Genomic DNA, 15,229 nt, shown 5'->3' on the forward strand with positions numbered 1-15,229 from the left:
ACTGGCCAGTCAGATTTAGTGTGTTATGCAAGAAGCAACTAATGTAACCTTGAGCCGCTAGACACGCAACAACGAGGAGTGGACTACAGATGTGTGGTAAACACTTTAACTGCACACCCCAACAGTTTTTCATACTTGTAGTCGTCAGCCACAGCCGACGCTGACTCTGGTGACATGAGGCAATTTATAAAACTTCACACAGCTCCCTCTGGAGACACAAACAGCTTTTTACGGCATTGTGTGCACATATGCAATAGGCTAGTTGAACTTTTCTTAACTGATGCTTACATTAATCTATGCAACATGATTACATTTAGTACTCTTAAGTACCATTTTCGAGTGCTTTGTAATATGAGTAAACTGTAAAATCCCTAATTTTACTTAGTTATTCTGTTATAGAACAATCATCCTAAAGGTTCAGAGTATAAGTTTTAGTGTCATCTAGTGGTGAGGGTTGCAAATTGCAACCAAAGGCTCACTCACTGCTCACCCCTCTCTTTCTACGCCCGAACGTAAAGCTAAAGGCTTGTGCAGACTACACGATTTTCAGCATCGGCCGATGGCTGAGCCGTTCACACTACACAACTTGCCGTCTTGTGACAGGAGTCTGGAAGTCGTCGTGGCGTTCACACCATGTGACTGATCGGTGACAGGGGGTCACACTACACGAGCTGACAGCGACTCTGTCACCCGACGCTGGTCTCCAAACCACGTTTTGTCAAGAAAACACACGTGAAATGTGAAACGGGAAACAACCTACACACGAAACAGCTGTTGTTTGTTATTATAGAGATACCAATTATAAAGACAAAAAATCTGAAAGAATGGATTAGCACACTGTCAGTGCTACAGAGAGCTGAGGGGAGTAAAAAGTGTTTTGCGATGATAAAAAGCTGCCTGTTCTGCCAGCTGCCTTTGCTGTCATTGGCTGGATGTGGATGTCAAGTCGGCCGCCTCCGCCAGATATTTGGCATGCGGGATATCTGGCAGACGTCGGTGATGTGTCAGAAATGTGTCGGGGAGCCGTTTTGATGCGTTATTGAGTAGTACATACATAACGACTATCAACCACGGATTTACCCCCGATCACAGCCTGACGGTTGCTGAACTCACCGAGCGGCAAATCAGGCTAAAAATCATGTAGTGTGAACTAGGCTTAAGGTGGCTGACCTGCTGCTGCTACTGCTACTATCCATGAACTTGTTTTTGCGTGCTGCCGGTGTTTCGTATAAGAATGTTGACCCTTTCACAGTGTTTTCAGTTCATGAAAATTAACTAACATTTTGATCCCCTAAAAATGTTTTGTGCAGCATTCGGTTGTACTAAAAGACACTAAGGAATAGCTATTCAATCTGGTAAGTAGCCTACATTTTGTTGTAAGCCTGTTTTTGGCTAGCCAAAATTACCATCCCTGTTGATATCACAGTTAACATGAGTTACGGATGCACCTTACCAACCAAGCTAGCTTCCCCCTCTCGTCCAAACAGACTCAGTTTGTAACAGAAGGCAGTTGCCTCGCTGCCATAATAGACAGGTGCCTAAGAAGGCATCACTTTCGAGGAAAGACATCTCTATGAACACTGGTTTCAAAAAGCCCTTTAGGATGTCTTGTGTCTCCTCTGGCTGTCAGTCACCAGCCTTAGCTTCAGCTAGCTAGCTATTAATCAGGCAAATGGCTATAAGACACCTCAAAAATCTAACTAAACAAACTTGGTTGGTTGTAGTCACTGGCTAATGTGATAGTTCAGTGTTTAGTTCTCGATAACTTTTCAAAAATCGAAGAGAAAAAACTTATATCTGGAAACGAATTTCGGCTTGTTTGTCCGCCATCTTGTCCATTTTTCGTGAGCTAGGCTACTGCTACCGCACACAGATTTATGGGTAATAGGCAGCATCAAGTCAGCATCGATGGGGGCAGTTTGAAGGCAACTTACGAGACAGTAAAAGATCGTTCGATCCATTTCGAACAGCACTCGATGCCTCACTGTCCTGTTAAGACACCTCCTGAAACAGCATTTTTACCCACTTCGAACAGCCATTGTCACATCCACGTCTGGTTCCAAAAAACCAACTATACTGATTTTGAAGCATCTACAAGGATACAAACAGACAAAACATTGAGGGAATTGGAAGGGGGGCCAAGGGTCACCCACTGTGCATGGGCCACCATTAGGCAACTCCTAGCAACGCCCCTGCCTTTAAATTTCAACACGTTTAAATAAAAGCATCTGTTTGTGCAGCAGCCAGACACATAAACGAGACTTGGCTGAAATGTGGAAATGTATTTCAGCAGAAACAGACCCTGACACTGGTCAGTCCACGCGGAGTTCGAGCCGGGCCGGTGATTTGGTGCAATGCGAACACTTATATCGTTCATTGTGCACGCTGTCAGATAGACAGGCGGGAGCAGCAACCTCCCACTCCTCCTATTGCTATAACAACCACAGGGCGGTCGGTGTGACTCGATGGCTCAGCAGCTTGGATGCGATTGCCAAGTGACATCCTGCAAGCAACCCGACCTCAACTCACCGCATCGCCGCTTGCCACTCACTGAATCCCGCCCGTGAAGAAGGAGGAGGAGGGGGAGAGCCTGTGTTTCCCCGTCACAGTGATCTGAACAGTGGGGAAGCTCGGTGTTCCGATACGTCAAACAGATTAGTCAAATAACCTCTCTGGGTAGGACATACCTCCCCTCATTGGGCTTGCCTGGCTGCATGCATGGGGCTGAGAAAGCAACATTGTCTGCATTGACAAACTGCCTGGAAGCCTGAAGCGAAATACAGAAGTGCACTACTTTTCTTTTCTCGTCTTTTTTTTTGTTTTGTTTTTTTGGGGGCTGGATGAGACGACCGTGGTGATCCTCCAGCAGCGTCTCTTATATTCCTCCCCCCACCCCGCTGCGAAATGGCGAAAGAAAACGGCGAGTCCAGCGATGGATCTTGGAAAAAGCATGTCGATGATATCAAGAACATATTTGACTTCAAGGAAGTCCTTGGGACGTGAGTAACAAGATAACGCAGCCTTGCAATGCGACAAGAAACTTTGTATCCAGTTGTGCAAATTAGCGTCAGACAACAATGACTCATTGTGCCGTTTGAACGGAAATGAAAAGCAGACTGACAGCTGTTGAATATTCGTTTGATTTCGACAGCGACAGAAAGAGACAGTGCCTTTTGAACTTACAGCCCTGTAAAAGAGATTCAGTCAGGACCATCATCTGTTAATTGTTAAGGGAGTGGAAATAATGCTTCATGAGACTCAATAATGTGTGAAATCAGACACGCGTGATGCCCCTCGTTATGTCACAGTTCATTCAGAAACTAGCAGCGTGTTTTCCATCCCTCAGGTCAGAACCGGGCTGAGGCATGTACACGGAGCTTTGTTCAGGCAGCCATTGGCTTTTGGGGTCGAGTCTGTACAATATAACAACTCTGACAAAGACTGCAGGACCTATTTGCATACACAATTGATGAAATCAGCTCCCAAATTAAGGGACCATCTGTGATGACTTTATGTTCTTGTGCCCAATCTCTTTCTTTCTTCTTCAAACAGACGAACAGATTTTTAGATGAGAAACAGCATGTCAGGGTTTACACACAGATAGTTGTTTGTACAGTAACTGTTCAGCAGCTCTTGTTTCATTTGGCTTGTTTAGGGTCCACCTTCTGTTGAAGTTATTCTCCACAGAGCAGACACATTCCAGAGTTTATTTTGGTCTGCTTTTAGTGCTGCTTGACTTAATGTCTTTTCTTCTTTGAATAAGTCATGCTGCAGAAAGACAGCCTAAGTGTTCCCCTGAATGGAACCTAAAGAAAACTGGTCAAAGCTCGGCTGTGCTGTTATGGCTCAATCTCAAGCAGTCAGTCTTGTGTTCGTCTGCTAGGTGATATCACACATTTAATGGAGTGTATTTCATTTTCCTGCTAGGTTTTTATTAAGACATGTCTGTCCTCCCCTGATTGAGAGGAATTTAAGGTGGGGATGTGTTTTTTTTTGTTTGTTTGTTTGTTTTGAGATTCACGGAAGGGCCGTGTTGAGAAAGAAATCTCCCTGGGTAAATAAGTGTTTGTTTGTTTTTTTTATTTGGACTCAGAAAGCAGTGTCAATCTGAGCAAACATGGCCTGCGATTACCCTGGTTTAATGCTAAACAGGGAAGCTGGTCATTCATAGATGATAAGAGACACATGGTGGCTTGCTCTTGTAATAATACTGTCTCATCTTGTGTAAACTAAGAATCCTCTCCTTTGCCATCTTTATCATCTTCTCATTTTGTGAAACGGTGCTGCTCGGTATGACTGCTGACCTGTTTTACTTGAGGAGCAGCATCCATAAAATTGTCAGATACAGATTGGTGATACATGAAGCACACTCGACACTTCAGCTGTTGTACTAAACAGTCAGACGTTCCTACCTGGAGGCTTGGTCTGATTTCCCCAAGGCTTTTGTTTATGTGTGAACACCATTGAATAATCAAGATTTATTGTCCACACAATGGCCAGGTTGGAGGAACATATATCCCTTGCCCACAACCCAATGCACTTCCAGGTTGTCACTGCTTGGCCCTTATGTTGCGTATTGTACAGCTCGCACACATCCTGATTAACTTTAAGTAAGTCCCATTACCTAGTTCCTGTGTGTGTTAATCAGGGAGTGCCTTGTTGCCACACAGTGGGGTTCACAACATGCCACCTGGGGAAGACAAGCCCAGCAGCCCGGCAGCTTTGCTTGAGGATTAAAAATGGAGGGGCTGTTGGTCAAAGGAAGAGACATAGATTATCCTCCTGCTACTGCTCCTCCTTTCAACAGTAGGTTCCTCATCAGGTTTCGCCATCAGTGTCCAAGATGGATCATCCCTCTGCAGCGTCCATGTGCCAGCAGTTTCCGAGCAACAGTCATTGCTCTCCACAGACCGGCAGTGGAAGTAAATTTACTCACTTAAGTACAATTTTGAGGTACTTTACTTTGAGTACTTCCATTTTATGTTGCTTCATACGTTTCAGAGGAAAGTGTTTTCCTTCACTACATTTATCACTGCTACATTGCAGATTAAGATTTTACACACTAAAGCTTTTCTTAGATTAGAAAATATGATGCAGTGTTATAGATGTTAAATACCCCGAAGTCTAAAGAAGTTAAAATTAGCTCCACCCCGACCAGCTACAACATTAAAATCAGTAATTATAATCAAATAGAAACAATACTGACATGAATCATTCTGTTGCATTTCATATACTTTAAGAACATTTTTCTGATTTTATTTTACTGATTTTATTGATACTTTTAAATGCAGTATTTTTATTGTGTGGTATTGCTACCTCTACTCAAGTTAAGGGTCTTAAGATATTTTCCACCACTGCTGCACACCTCAACATTCACACCTCTGAGATAAAATGATTGTGAGGGTCATAGTTGTTCAGGTTCTGAAACATTTGGTTGCAAATATTTAAAAAAGGTTCACATTAGCACGAACATCCTAGAAAAAGAGTATTTGATCTCAACAGCTGGAGGCCAGACTGCATGTGTATGTGTGAACATTAAGACTGATTAGATATTGTCTGCGTTTGGGAATAGGAAGCCTTCATCGGTGTCAGTAATGCTTTGGCCACACTTCCACCTCCCCGTGTTTTCTTACAGGAGCAGTTGTGAACTAATGAGATCTTCGCCACTAAAGCCACTCCTCCTGCCCCACCACCACTTGCTTTGGAGCTAATTTCAGACCGTTAAGCTGTTGATGCTCTGTGGGAGCAAATTAAGTAACCTGACCACAAGTCCCTTCAGCGATCCTAATAGGGCAGGTGTCATAAATGTGCAACATGAAGTGGGTTGCTACTCACAGTGGGGATGTTTGTCTGATACATTTAAAAAAACAAAACATACTTATACTAAGCACTGTTCCGATACCATTTTTCCCCCAAACATGGAACTCATTAGCATATTTGTTACATAGGCTGACATGAGGTGTGGGATTGCTGTGACGAACTGAAATACTGCTTCCGTGACTGCCATGACTTCAACATTTTATGGATGGTGGAAACACAGAATTTGCTGATGACATTGACAAAGGCACTGTATTTAATCATGGCCAATACTACATCTGCTTTAACAGCTCAGTATCACTGTGGATACTGATACAGTATTTCGGATCAGTGCAGTCATACTAATAATTGAATTGGCTGATACATCAATATATTAATCATCAATATATTATCGGTGTATTTGGGCCAATAAATAACAAGCACACTATTGCACAGAAATGGCAAGATATGTTTGAGATAAACTAGAAACAGTGTCTCCATTACATACGTTGGTCCCCCAGTAAGAATCAGTTTATTTTTTACTATAAAATGTTGTCTGTACTTTTAGTGGGTACAGCTCTTCAGAAACAAGCTGTAAACAAAAATGCTGAGTTAAGATAATGTATTAAGCTGATAAGACGAACTTTTGAACAAATAGCTTATTACATGTGACATAGTGACAGAGCTATATTATCAGTCATTTGGAGTCGAGTTTCTGATTAATCCAATAGTCACTCTCTTTTAGCTCTGTTTTTGGTCCAACACCAACCGTCTCTTTTGCAGCTATGGTCACCGCTAACTGTGTTTGCCATTTGGTGCTGAGCAGGAAGTGTACATTGAGTTATTGGAGCTTTTTCATTGAAAACAGCTGCCCTCTGTGGCTGAAAGCGTTATGGACGAAAGCGATGCTCTGAGAGCAGTGAGAGTGAACCCAAACAGGAAAGTTGTGCTGAAAGATGCTAAAATGCTCTATAGACCTGAGGGGAACTGCAGTTATATACTGTATGTCATTATGTATCAATACAAACTCTCAGATATGAATATCCAGTGTGGATTGGGCTTTACGACGTTCTTCACTTAGCTGAATAATTTGAAGAATGCATGTATTATTTATTTACATAAGTGTCACGGCTAAAAAGCAGTCCAAAAGTGATGTTTTCCAGGTTCGTCCCTTCTAAGTTCTTTGTCATGTATTTCCAGAATCCCACTTTGTGAGATTAAAGTGTCACAGTTGTCCTCTGTTGGCTCCCACGGCTGGTCCAAACAGAGCTTAGCTTACTCATTCAGGTCACTTATTGCTACAGCTTTTTTATTCTTATTGCCAACTAAGAGGAAAATTACCTTTTTTCTGAGTTTGATATTAGTGAATAAACAGGCCTCTACAACAGATATTAAACTAAACCCTGGATCTGACAAAGCCCTACTTGTTTGTGATGTATTAAGGTGACTTCTGTTGCCTCCATGCATTGGTAATTTTCTGAAGCACAGCTTGTGTAGAAACTAGATGGGTCCTTGATGCAGTGAAAATGGCAGCTAGGCAACTAGGATGATGGAAATCCTTAGTTGCTCCCTCTGAAGAAGACATCACCTACCACTTCCCTTCACCATTGTCCTCCAGCTCAGTTTACTGTAGGAGGAGATACTTTGTCATTGACCATAATGATGGCAAGTCAAATAATTCACCAAAATGATGAGTAATATGTTTTATGCGTAGTAATATTCTGAGCTTCCATTTTTGTTCCATGTCCCTCTCAACACAGTGGATGCCTACAGCACCATAATGAACTATCCTCTGCACTCAGGGAGTTGAAGTGCACCTGGCTGCCCTGTATCAGAGCACTGGAGGCAGTAATCACCCTTATTAAAATAATTCAGCTTCTCTCTGACGGGCTGATCTGTGGCTTGGGACAGATTTTTGCCAAACATTTCCCTCAAGCGATTTATATTTTCCCTTGTTCGATGTTCACGAGTGGCATTAGCTGTTATCAGCCTGTAAACTGACCATCTTTCTCTGTCTGATCAACACATTCCTTGAAGGTAGCCTCAGGTCCTGTGCTGTTGGGTAATGGTTTCCAGCTTCAGTCGTTGGGATCGTAAAGAGCTGCAGGATTTCATTTCATTTAGATTTGATTCAACTCTGCAGAACCAGATCAATGCAGTTTACTACCTGGAAGGACAGAAAACCACTGTTAGTCTGGCACCAGAGATAAGATGCTGAACTGATGACATTACTCCTGTGCAGTAGTGGACAAGTAGTACAATTTTGAGGTATTCATACATAGAGTGCTGCCATTTTATACAACTTGTGCTTTTTTTTTTCTCCACTACATTTATATGAAAGATGCTTCAGGGATTATTTTTATCTATAAATCTGTCAATTAGCTTTTAGTCTATACAATGTCCATCAGTGGTGTTAAGACTGAGGTGACATCTTTTGAATTGCTTGATTTAACAGTACTCCAAAGCCTAAAAATATTCAGTTCACTCTCAAATAAGACAAAGAAAAGCAGCAAATATAGTGCAAAAAAGTTTTTCTTTGTCAATCAATTTGTTTGCTAATCGTTTCAGCTCTGTACTACAGATTTTACATACCAAGAAGTTTGGGGGTTTGCACCCCCCTCCTCATATAATGAAGTGTGTGCCTGGTAGTTAGAAACTGTCAGTTTACAAACCTCTGAGGAGACGGAGTACCATATTACAGATGAGCAGATGGTGGTGTGAAGTCTTTTTAAAAAGAAGTGTTTATTTAACTGTAAAATGATCTACCACCAAGTTTTCTTTCCAAATTTGTGGGATCTTAACTAAAATTTTGTAAAATTCTGTTTACTGTACATGCATATAACAATAATCTGGCATCAGAATCTTTGTACTTGTGATTAAGATAATCAGTGATGGTCCCAAATATCCAGTATCTGTCTGCCTCTGGATTTTAGTGTACATTTATAATCGAGGGAGCCTGCTTGCTTTCACCTTTGAATTTCCTTCGCAAACTGTATACATTCATTTAACTTGCATTTTATGCAAGCATAGATCATTTAATCCGTCATATTTCTGGGTAAAGCTGTGCACCGCTGAAGGGTGACTTTGAACACAGTAGGTTACATTGTTGGTAGCTCTACCTGGTTTATCAAGGCCTGACTTTTCCATCCCATATGTTGTGTAACGGGCCGCTGTAATGCATCTTACACAAGATGATTCAGTGTGATTACTCAGCAGCACCACAATACCTGTGAACACTGAATGTCGATAAGCCAGCCTCAGTCGTCGAGACCCCGACCTCCACCATTTTAAAAAAAAAAAAAAAAAAGGTCTTCCATCAACCATTCCTTGGATTTCATAATCACCAAGGATGACCAGCTAAGGTCATGGCCTAGAAAAAGTTTTCTGGATGATTGTTTGTTTGATACAGGGCTTCGCTTTGCATCTGCAGCATCATCTGTCGGTTTCACACAGAGAACAGCCCACATTCACATTTCACATTAGTCAGCCAGTTTGGCTTGGCCATCCTGCACATAGTGTGTGGTGGTGGTGTGTGACGTGCGTACACACACACACACACACACACACACACACACACACACACACACACACACACACACACACACACACACACACGCGCACACACGCACACACGCACAAAGAGAGCCTTGAAGAGGGAGCTCTCTGGCTCTGGACAGAACTTAAAATTCAACAATTATTATTCAACCGAGTGAGTCAGTGTGCTGGCTTGATTGTGCAGTCTGCGACACTGGGCCAGAAACATTTTGCTGCCATACAATCATATTTATCTTGTGTAATAGATTGAGATAAGCTTCAATAAATGGTCTAATTTTGATGGAGCTTTCTCTCATCACTTCATGCTGTGGTGGATCACATCTAGGTTTATTACCAGAGATGAATTTGGTGTGCTGATGGTCACATAGGTTGTTGAGTTATGTAGCTCTGCAATTTTTTATTTTAATTTTTAATTCATCATTTAGTCTGGTAGACTACCTAGCCCTGACCAGAAAATATTTCATTCACATTTATATGCGACACAAACACCAGGTGCTCAGATTAGAAAACCTGGAAGCACCAAATGTTTGGCATTTTTGTTTGAGAAATGACAATTAATAGGTTATCAAAATAGTTGCAGATACATTTTTCTTTTGATCAACTAGTTCCAGCTCGTGTGTGTGTGTCTCTAGCAGACATCACACATTTTCTTTCCTGTAAATTAGGAATTAATAGATTGAACTCTATCAGAGCTTGCAGCACAGTTTGTCATGCTTGGTGCATTGACAGAGCGAGGGAAGTCACAGGCTTGGGTTCTGTCGTGTTGTCATTCACAGGAAGTGATGTTGCTGCTTGTCAATGTGGTGAGCAGGGGGACTGAAATGGTGCTACAGGCTCTAACCACCCTCTCAGTGTGTTCTCATGTTTCCTGTGGTTGTAATCATTGTGTGTGTCTCCTGCTGCAGACAGCAGAAAGCATGCTCTGAGAAAGCGAGCAAGAGAGTTGCTTGACGGGCTCAGCGTGCTGTTGGAGGAATTCTGTCTTCCTCCTCAAGTCCACACAGCTGTGGAGACTGGAAACTGGTCTCATGCGCTGAATAGAAATTATGCTCATTGTCCTCATGGCAACAGCTGTGGTGGGAAGATAGTGCTGTAACAGGCAAGCAAGTGGTGCACCAACTCAATCACATACACAAGCCCCTAAATTTACATATAGTCCCACAGAATGAGGTCAAAGTCAGAAGGGCGTAGGCTCTAGGCCCTCCTAGTTCTGTTTGTTTGTGGTGAGTGTGTTCCATTTTATCACACCTAGGGCTGGGCTTTGTGACCAGGTAGTTTGTTTGTGCACTAGTCTGTATTTATGTGTCATGGCTCAGACTGACCCCCCCTCCCCCCGGTGCGATGGTGGAGTAAGGGATTAGCATGGATTTGATGGGCCCCTGTGGGATTTAGTGCAACGAGCAGCCCTGAGTTTATAGCTTGTTTGGAGGAACTGATTAAACTTGGAGAACATAATGGATATTTCGATCCTGACAATATTGCTTTTTGCAACGAATGTAACTGATGACGATACAACAAGACACTTATTTCAGCAATTAAACCGGATGTCAAAAAGGGAGAAAATATATGCAGAAAGGAGTGCCAGTCTAAAGTGATGACTTCCATTGTCATACTTCCTGGTTACCCTTTTTTATTTTCTTATATATTGGCAAAAGACTACTATGATAATGAAAACATTTGGATTAGAAGTTACCTTATACCTGGGCAAAATCACATATGGCAAAGGATAAATATTTGTATCTAATACTTTTAGCTGCTAGCAAGAAAGCTTTCGCACAGAATTGGCTTCTGGCAAACACTCCAACAAGAACGACTGCAGTTGTAAATTAAGTAAACTCTATGGAGAAACTGACCTTCATCCCAAGACTGTGATGTGAAGAATATGGAAAGTATTATAAAAAATGACTATACTATGTGTCGTTGAAAATCACTGTTGCTGTATTACGTTGCCCGTGTCAACAGACTCATTCATCTTGAAATTATCAATAGAAATAAAGTTTTTTTTTTGGAGGGGGGGGGACACTTTATGTATAGGCTGTTAAACATTAAAATGCTGAGGAAGAAAGAACATGAAGAAAGAGCAAAAAGTAAGACAATTTAATAGTGGAGATTTGTAGTGAAGATGCGTGGGAAAACTACGCATCCTAAGCAGAAGAGCTGATGAAGAATGTATTGGGTAAGAATGAAGTTGGGCAGGACAGCAGCAGTCCAAAAACATGAACTCTCATGAATGGGGGGGAAAATGTGCCTGTGAAGGTGTGTAATGAAAACAAGAAAAAAACAAAAACAATCATGCTGCCTGCTCAGTGAGATTTATTAAGGTGGACTGAATGTGGTATCATAGCAACAGACACAGATTGCTTGAGCAAATATTCCCTTAATTCCATATTTGTTTTTAAAGGCTCTCGTGTATGGAGACAGATGGCCAAGGAGGACACCCTATCTGCTGTCCTAAATGGGTGTTTTTTTATTTATTATTATTTTTTTTTAGAGGTTTTAAAAGTGTTTGCCGTGCTTTTGGCTGCACAAGAGCACCACGCGTAAGCCAAGACAGAAGGCTGTTGGCCATTATAGTCAGGGACTTTGCCAGTTCTCAGTAAATATTCACAATATGCTGTTTGTGTACTCTGGCCCGTCTGCCTCTGAGTGCCCTCAGTCTACTCAGTGACGACGGGGTTTTCTGTGTCAATATTGCCAGAGCGCACATAAAGCGGGACTAACGTGTTTCTCGTTCTCTCTTGCAGCGGTGCGTTTTCTGAAGTGGTGATGGCTCGGGAAAAGGCCACAGGAAAGATGGTCGCAATCAAGTGCATCCCGAAAAAAGCACTGAAGGGGAAGGAGACGAGCATCGAGAATGAAATCGCCGTGCTTAGGAAGTAGGTACCACATGACTGAGCCTCCGGGGAGTCTGCAGGAGAAGAAGACGACCACTTTAGAAAGGGTCACCACCTCGCGGCGTCCTCGGGGAAGCTTGTGTTTGTCTCTCTCTCTCCAGAAATGACTCAGAGTTTGGATGCCGGTGCCACTCAGTTTATTTAACAGCCATTGTCAGGCTTAAGTGACTTCCTTGTCAAATCCTATCTGTCCACCATTTTGGGTCTTCACTGCGCACAGACACACTCACACAGGGTATGATAGGATTGCTTTGACACCAGGTGACACTCCATCCTCCTCCAGGGCCTGATGGGTAATTCCCCCGAGAAGCTCAGTTATCAGTCACTCTTGAAGTGAGTGCCAGTGGTTGGGTGTAGTTGCCTGGTTACAGTTGCTATCTTTTGACTTCCTATTTTTTTTCTCTCTCTTTCTGTCTGGATTTCTCATCTCCTTTTCTCCCTCTCTTCATACCCCTTATTTTGTCTAACTGCCCTCAAACTGCAACCTTATTTTTGTTCTGGACTAAGAAAGGAAGTTGTGAAGGTTATTTAGTCCTTTGAGACTCTCCCCGCCTCCTTGTCTTCCACCCCCAGCTTTTCCTTTTCAGCCACCTGCCCTTGTGACACGTTCTGTCATCTGCATATCCTCTGGCACAGGTCTTTTTTTTTTTAAGGCTAAAACCGTGTTGGTTGGTTACCTGGACACAGACTCCCAGCATCGTGATCAGTCTTGTATTATTTTCTTCAGGTGCTCCTGCTGACGGGGTTTGTCATTTTCATGACTCACTGACTAGCATCCTCTAAGAATCTCCCCACTCTCCATTACATAGAAAAGGTTTTTCTACCTTGTACAGCGTAAACTTTGCCAGATTCATTTTGAACATACACATATGCGCACTCTAAACACGGGTCGTGTGCTGTAACAGAAAGCAAAAAACATTTAGTTTTCAGTTGGCAGGGCATCATTTCAACAAAAGAAATGGCTAATTTCACCTCATTAGTGGCCTGTGCTGAAATAAACCGAGGTGGACAGCAAGCAAAGTGAATTTTCTGTTCTCCCTCTCCAGGATAAAGCATGAGAATATTGTGGCTCTGGAGGACATCTACGAGAGCTCAAACCACCTGTACCTCATAATGCAGCTGTAAGTACAACCCATCACATTATTAGTTTAGGTCAGCACTTTGTCTCCCATTTGTCCAGTTGTTTCGATAATGTGTTGTGGGTTTTTTTTTTTTTTTTTTTTTTTTTTGCGCCTCCAGTCATGTCCAGATGAATGTGATGGGTGAATATGGCAATGCTTTAAAGATGAACGAGATGAACAAGATATGCAAATAACGGAGTTCGAAATATTCTTCTTCAAGGGTTAGATGAGATGATTGATACCATTCTTACTACTGTCTGCTAAATATAAAGCTACCGCCAGCAGCCAGTTAGCTTAGTTTAACACAAGTACTGGAAACTGGGGGAAACAGCAAGCCTGGCTCTGTCCAAAGGTATCTTGTTTTAAGCCATACAAAAACCAAAGTGTTAAAACAACGCACTACAGTTTTATGGGGGGTTCGTGTGACGGACTGACTAGTACTATTAATAAATGTGAGTCACAGAGCTAAGCATCTGTTTTTAAGTAAAGAGTTAAGTAAATACCTGACAGTCTATGAAAAACCCATAAGGTTGTTTAGAATCACTTTTTGCTTCTCTAAAGTTGTTTCCAGGATCCTCACAGACTCTTCTAACCATCTGGAATTTCCAAGTTGCGGCATTTTTGTGACACAAGGAATATTTAAACAGTTAACTTTTTCTTAATATTTAAAATAATAGGAGGTAACATTAATATAGAGAATTGTAACTGATAGTGAAATGTTTTAATTTTAGTTCATGTCGTACAAATTCAGCAAGCGTGTCATTTCAGCCTACCACCTTGTCTTTACAGCGACTAGCAGAGACCGCAAGAAGTCATTGCACCTGCACAAGAAATAGTCAGGCACATAACCCTACATAAAACCCACAACATGTTGTTTTTACACACACACACTGTTTTTAACCTACGGACATGCAGACAGGCTAGCCATTTCCCCATCCTTCCAGTCTTTGTGCTAAGCTATCTGTCTTTTGACTCCAGCTTTACTTTCACTGTACAGACATCAGAGAGGTATCGAGCTTCTCTTCACTAATTCTTGGCACGAAAGGGTATAAGAATATCTCTTTTAAGCTCTGAAAGCTTGAGCTTGTATTTTTGAGGCTGTAAAGTTTTGTTTATGTCGCAAATATCTCGTGAAATGTATTTCAGTCAGTGTTTGTTAAGGTGTGTGTGTGTGTGTGTGTGTGTGTGTGTGTGTGTGTGACAATTCTTTCTCTGTGCTATTACTGTTTTCCTGTGTGGCAAATGTTATACGATTTTAGAGACCTTTCCCCTCACAGCATCATTTCAGTGTTTGTGACTAATGCACCAGCAATTTAGGCAGCAATTATCTGCTCATTGTACCTCTGCAAGGTCCGTTAAAGTCTCAGCTATAAAAATGGTGAATGCCAGTCGTCTGTGAAAGCAGCTTCAATTTGATATGAGTTTGACACTTGTTGTGTCTTTACCTTTTGTAATTGTGGTTTAAGATAGTTGAAATAGAAGCATAGCTGGTACATCGGCTGCAAGTTACATAATGTGACAAAGGGACAGGTCTCCAAAATCATGACTATTATTATGACTAAATATGGAAAAACTGCCTTTGGAAAAATAGTGTGTGCCACTGACTGATTTAACAACACTGTAAACTACAGCCTCAAAACCTGTAACAGATAAAGCAAAGAACAAACAAAAGCATTACAAACTACTGTACCATATTATTCATTTATCCACCTAATGTACTGTATATGTACCAGTGTCACTGTTGTGTCATAGTAATGATTAGAACCTTTTATTTATGTAACACATTGAAAAACAAAGTTACATAGTGCGTCACAGTTAAAAAGACCTCCTACCACAGACTCCATTTAGAGAAAGTCAGTGAGT

The 15,229-nt window shown here is 41.8% G+C and overlaps 1 protein-coding gene across 5 annotated transcripts in view; it reads left to right on the top strand.

Moving 5' to 3' along the window:
• The first annotated feature begins 1,164 nt into the window (after positions 1-1,164).
• The window catches only part of camk1db (calcium/calmodulin-dependent protein kinase 1Db), a 24,460-nt gene continuing 10,395 nt past the window's right edge, over positions 1,165-15,229 (top strand). The window contains exons 1-3 of one of the 5 annotated variants that reach the window (XM_046038444.1): positions 1,165-1,355; positions 12,096-12,227; positions 13,292-13,366. In XM_046038444.1, the coding sequence (XP_045894400.1) occupies positions 12,118-12,227; positions 13,292-13,366 (185 nt within the window). In that variant the 5' untranslated portion in view covers positions 1,165-1,355; positions 12,096-12,117. Of the gene's footprint in view, positions 1,356-2,267; positions 3,000-11,763; positions 11,811-11,928; positions 11,948-12,095; positions 12,228-13,291; positions 13,367-15,229 lie in introns of those variants that run through there. The other 4 variants (XM_046038442.1, XM_046038441.1, XM_046038443.1 and 1 more) reach the window with 4 other exon arrangements.

This window comes from Micropterus dolomieu, linkage group LG22 (assembly GCF_021292245.1).
Source record: "Micropterus dolomieu isolate WLL.071019.BEF.003 ecotype Adirondacks linkage group LG22, ASM2129224v1, whole genome shotgun sequence".
Taxonomy (NCBI): domain Eukaryota; kingdom Metazoa; phylum Chordata; class Actinopteri; order Centrarchiformes; family Centrarchidae; genus Micropterus; species Micropterus dolomieu.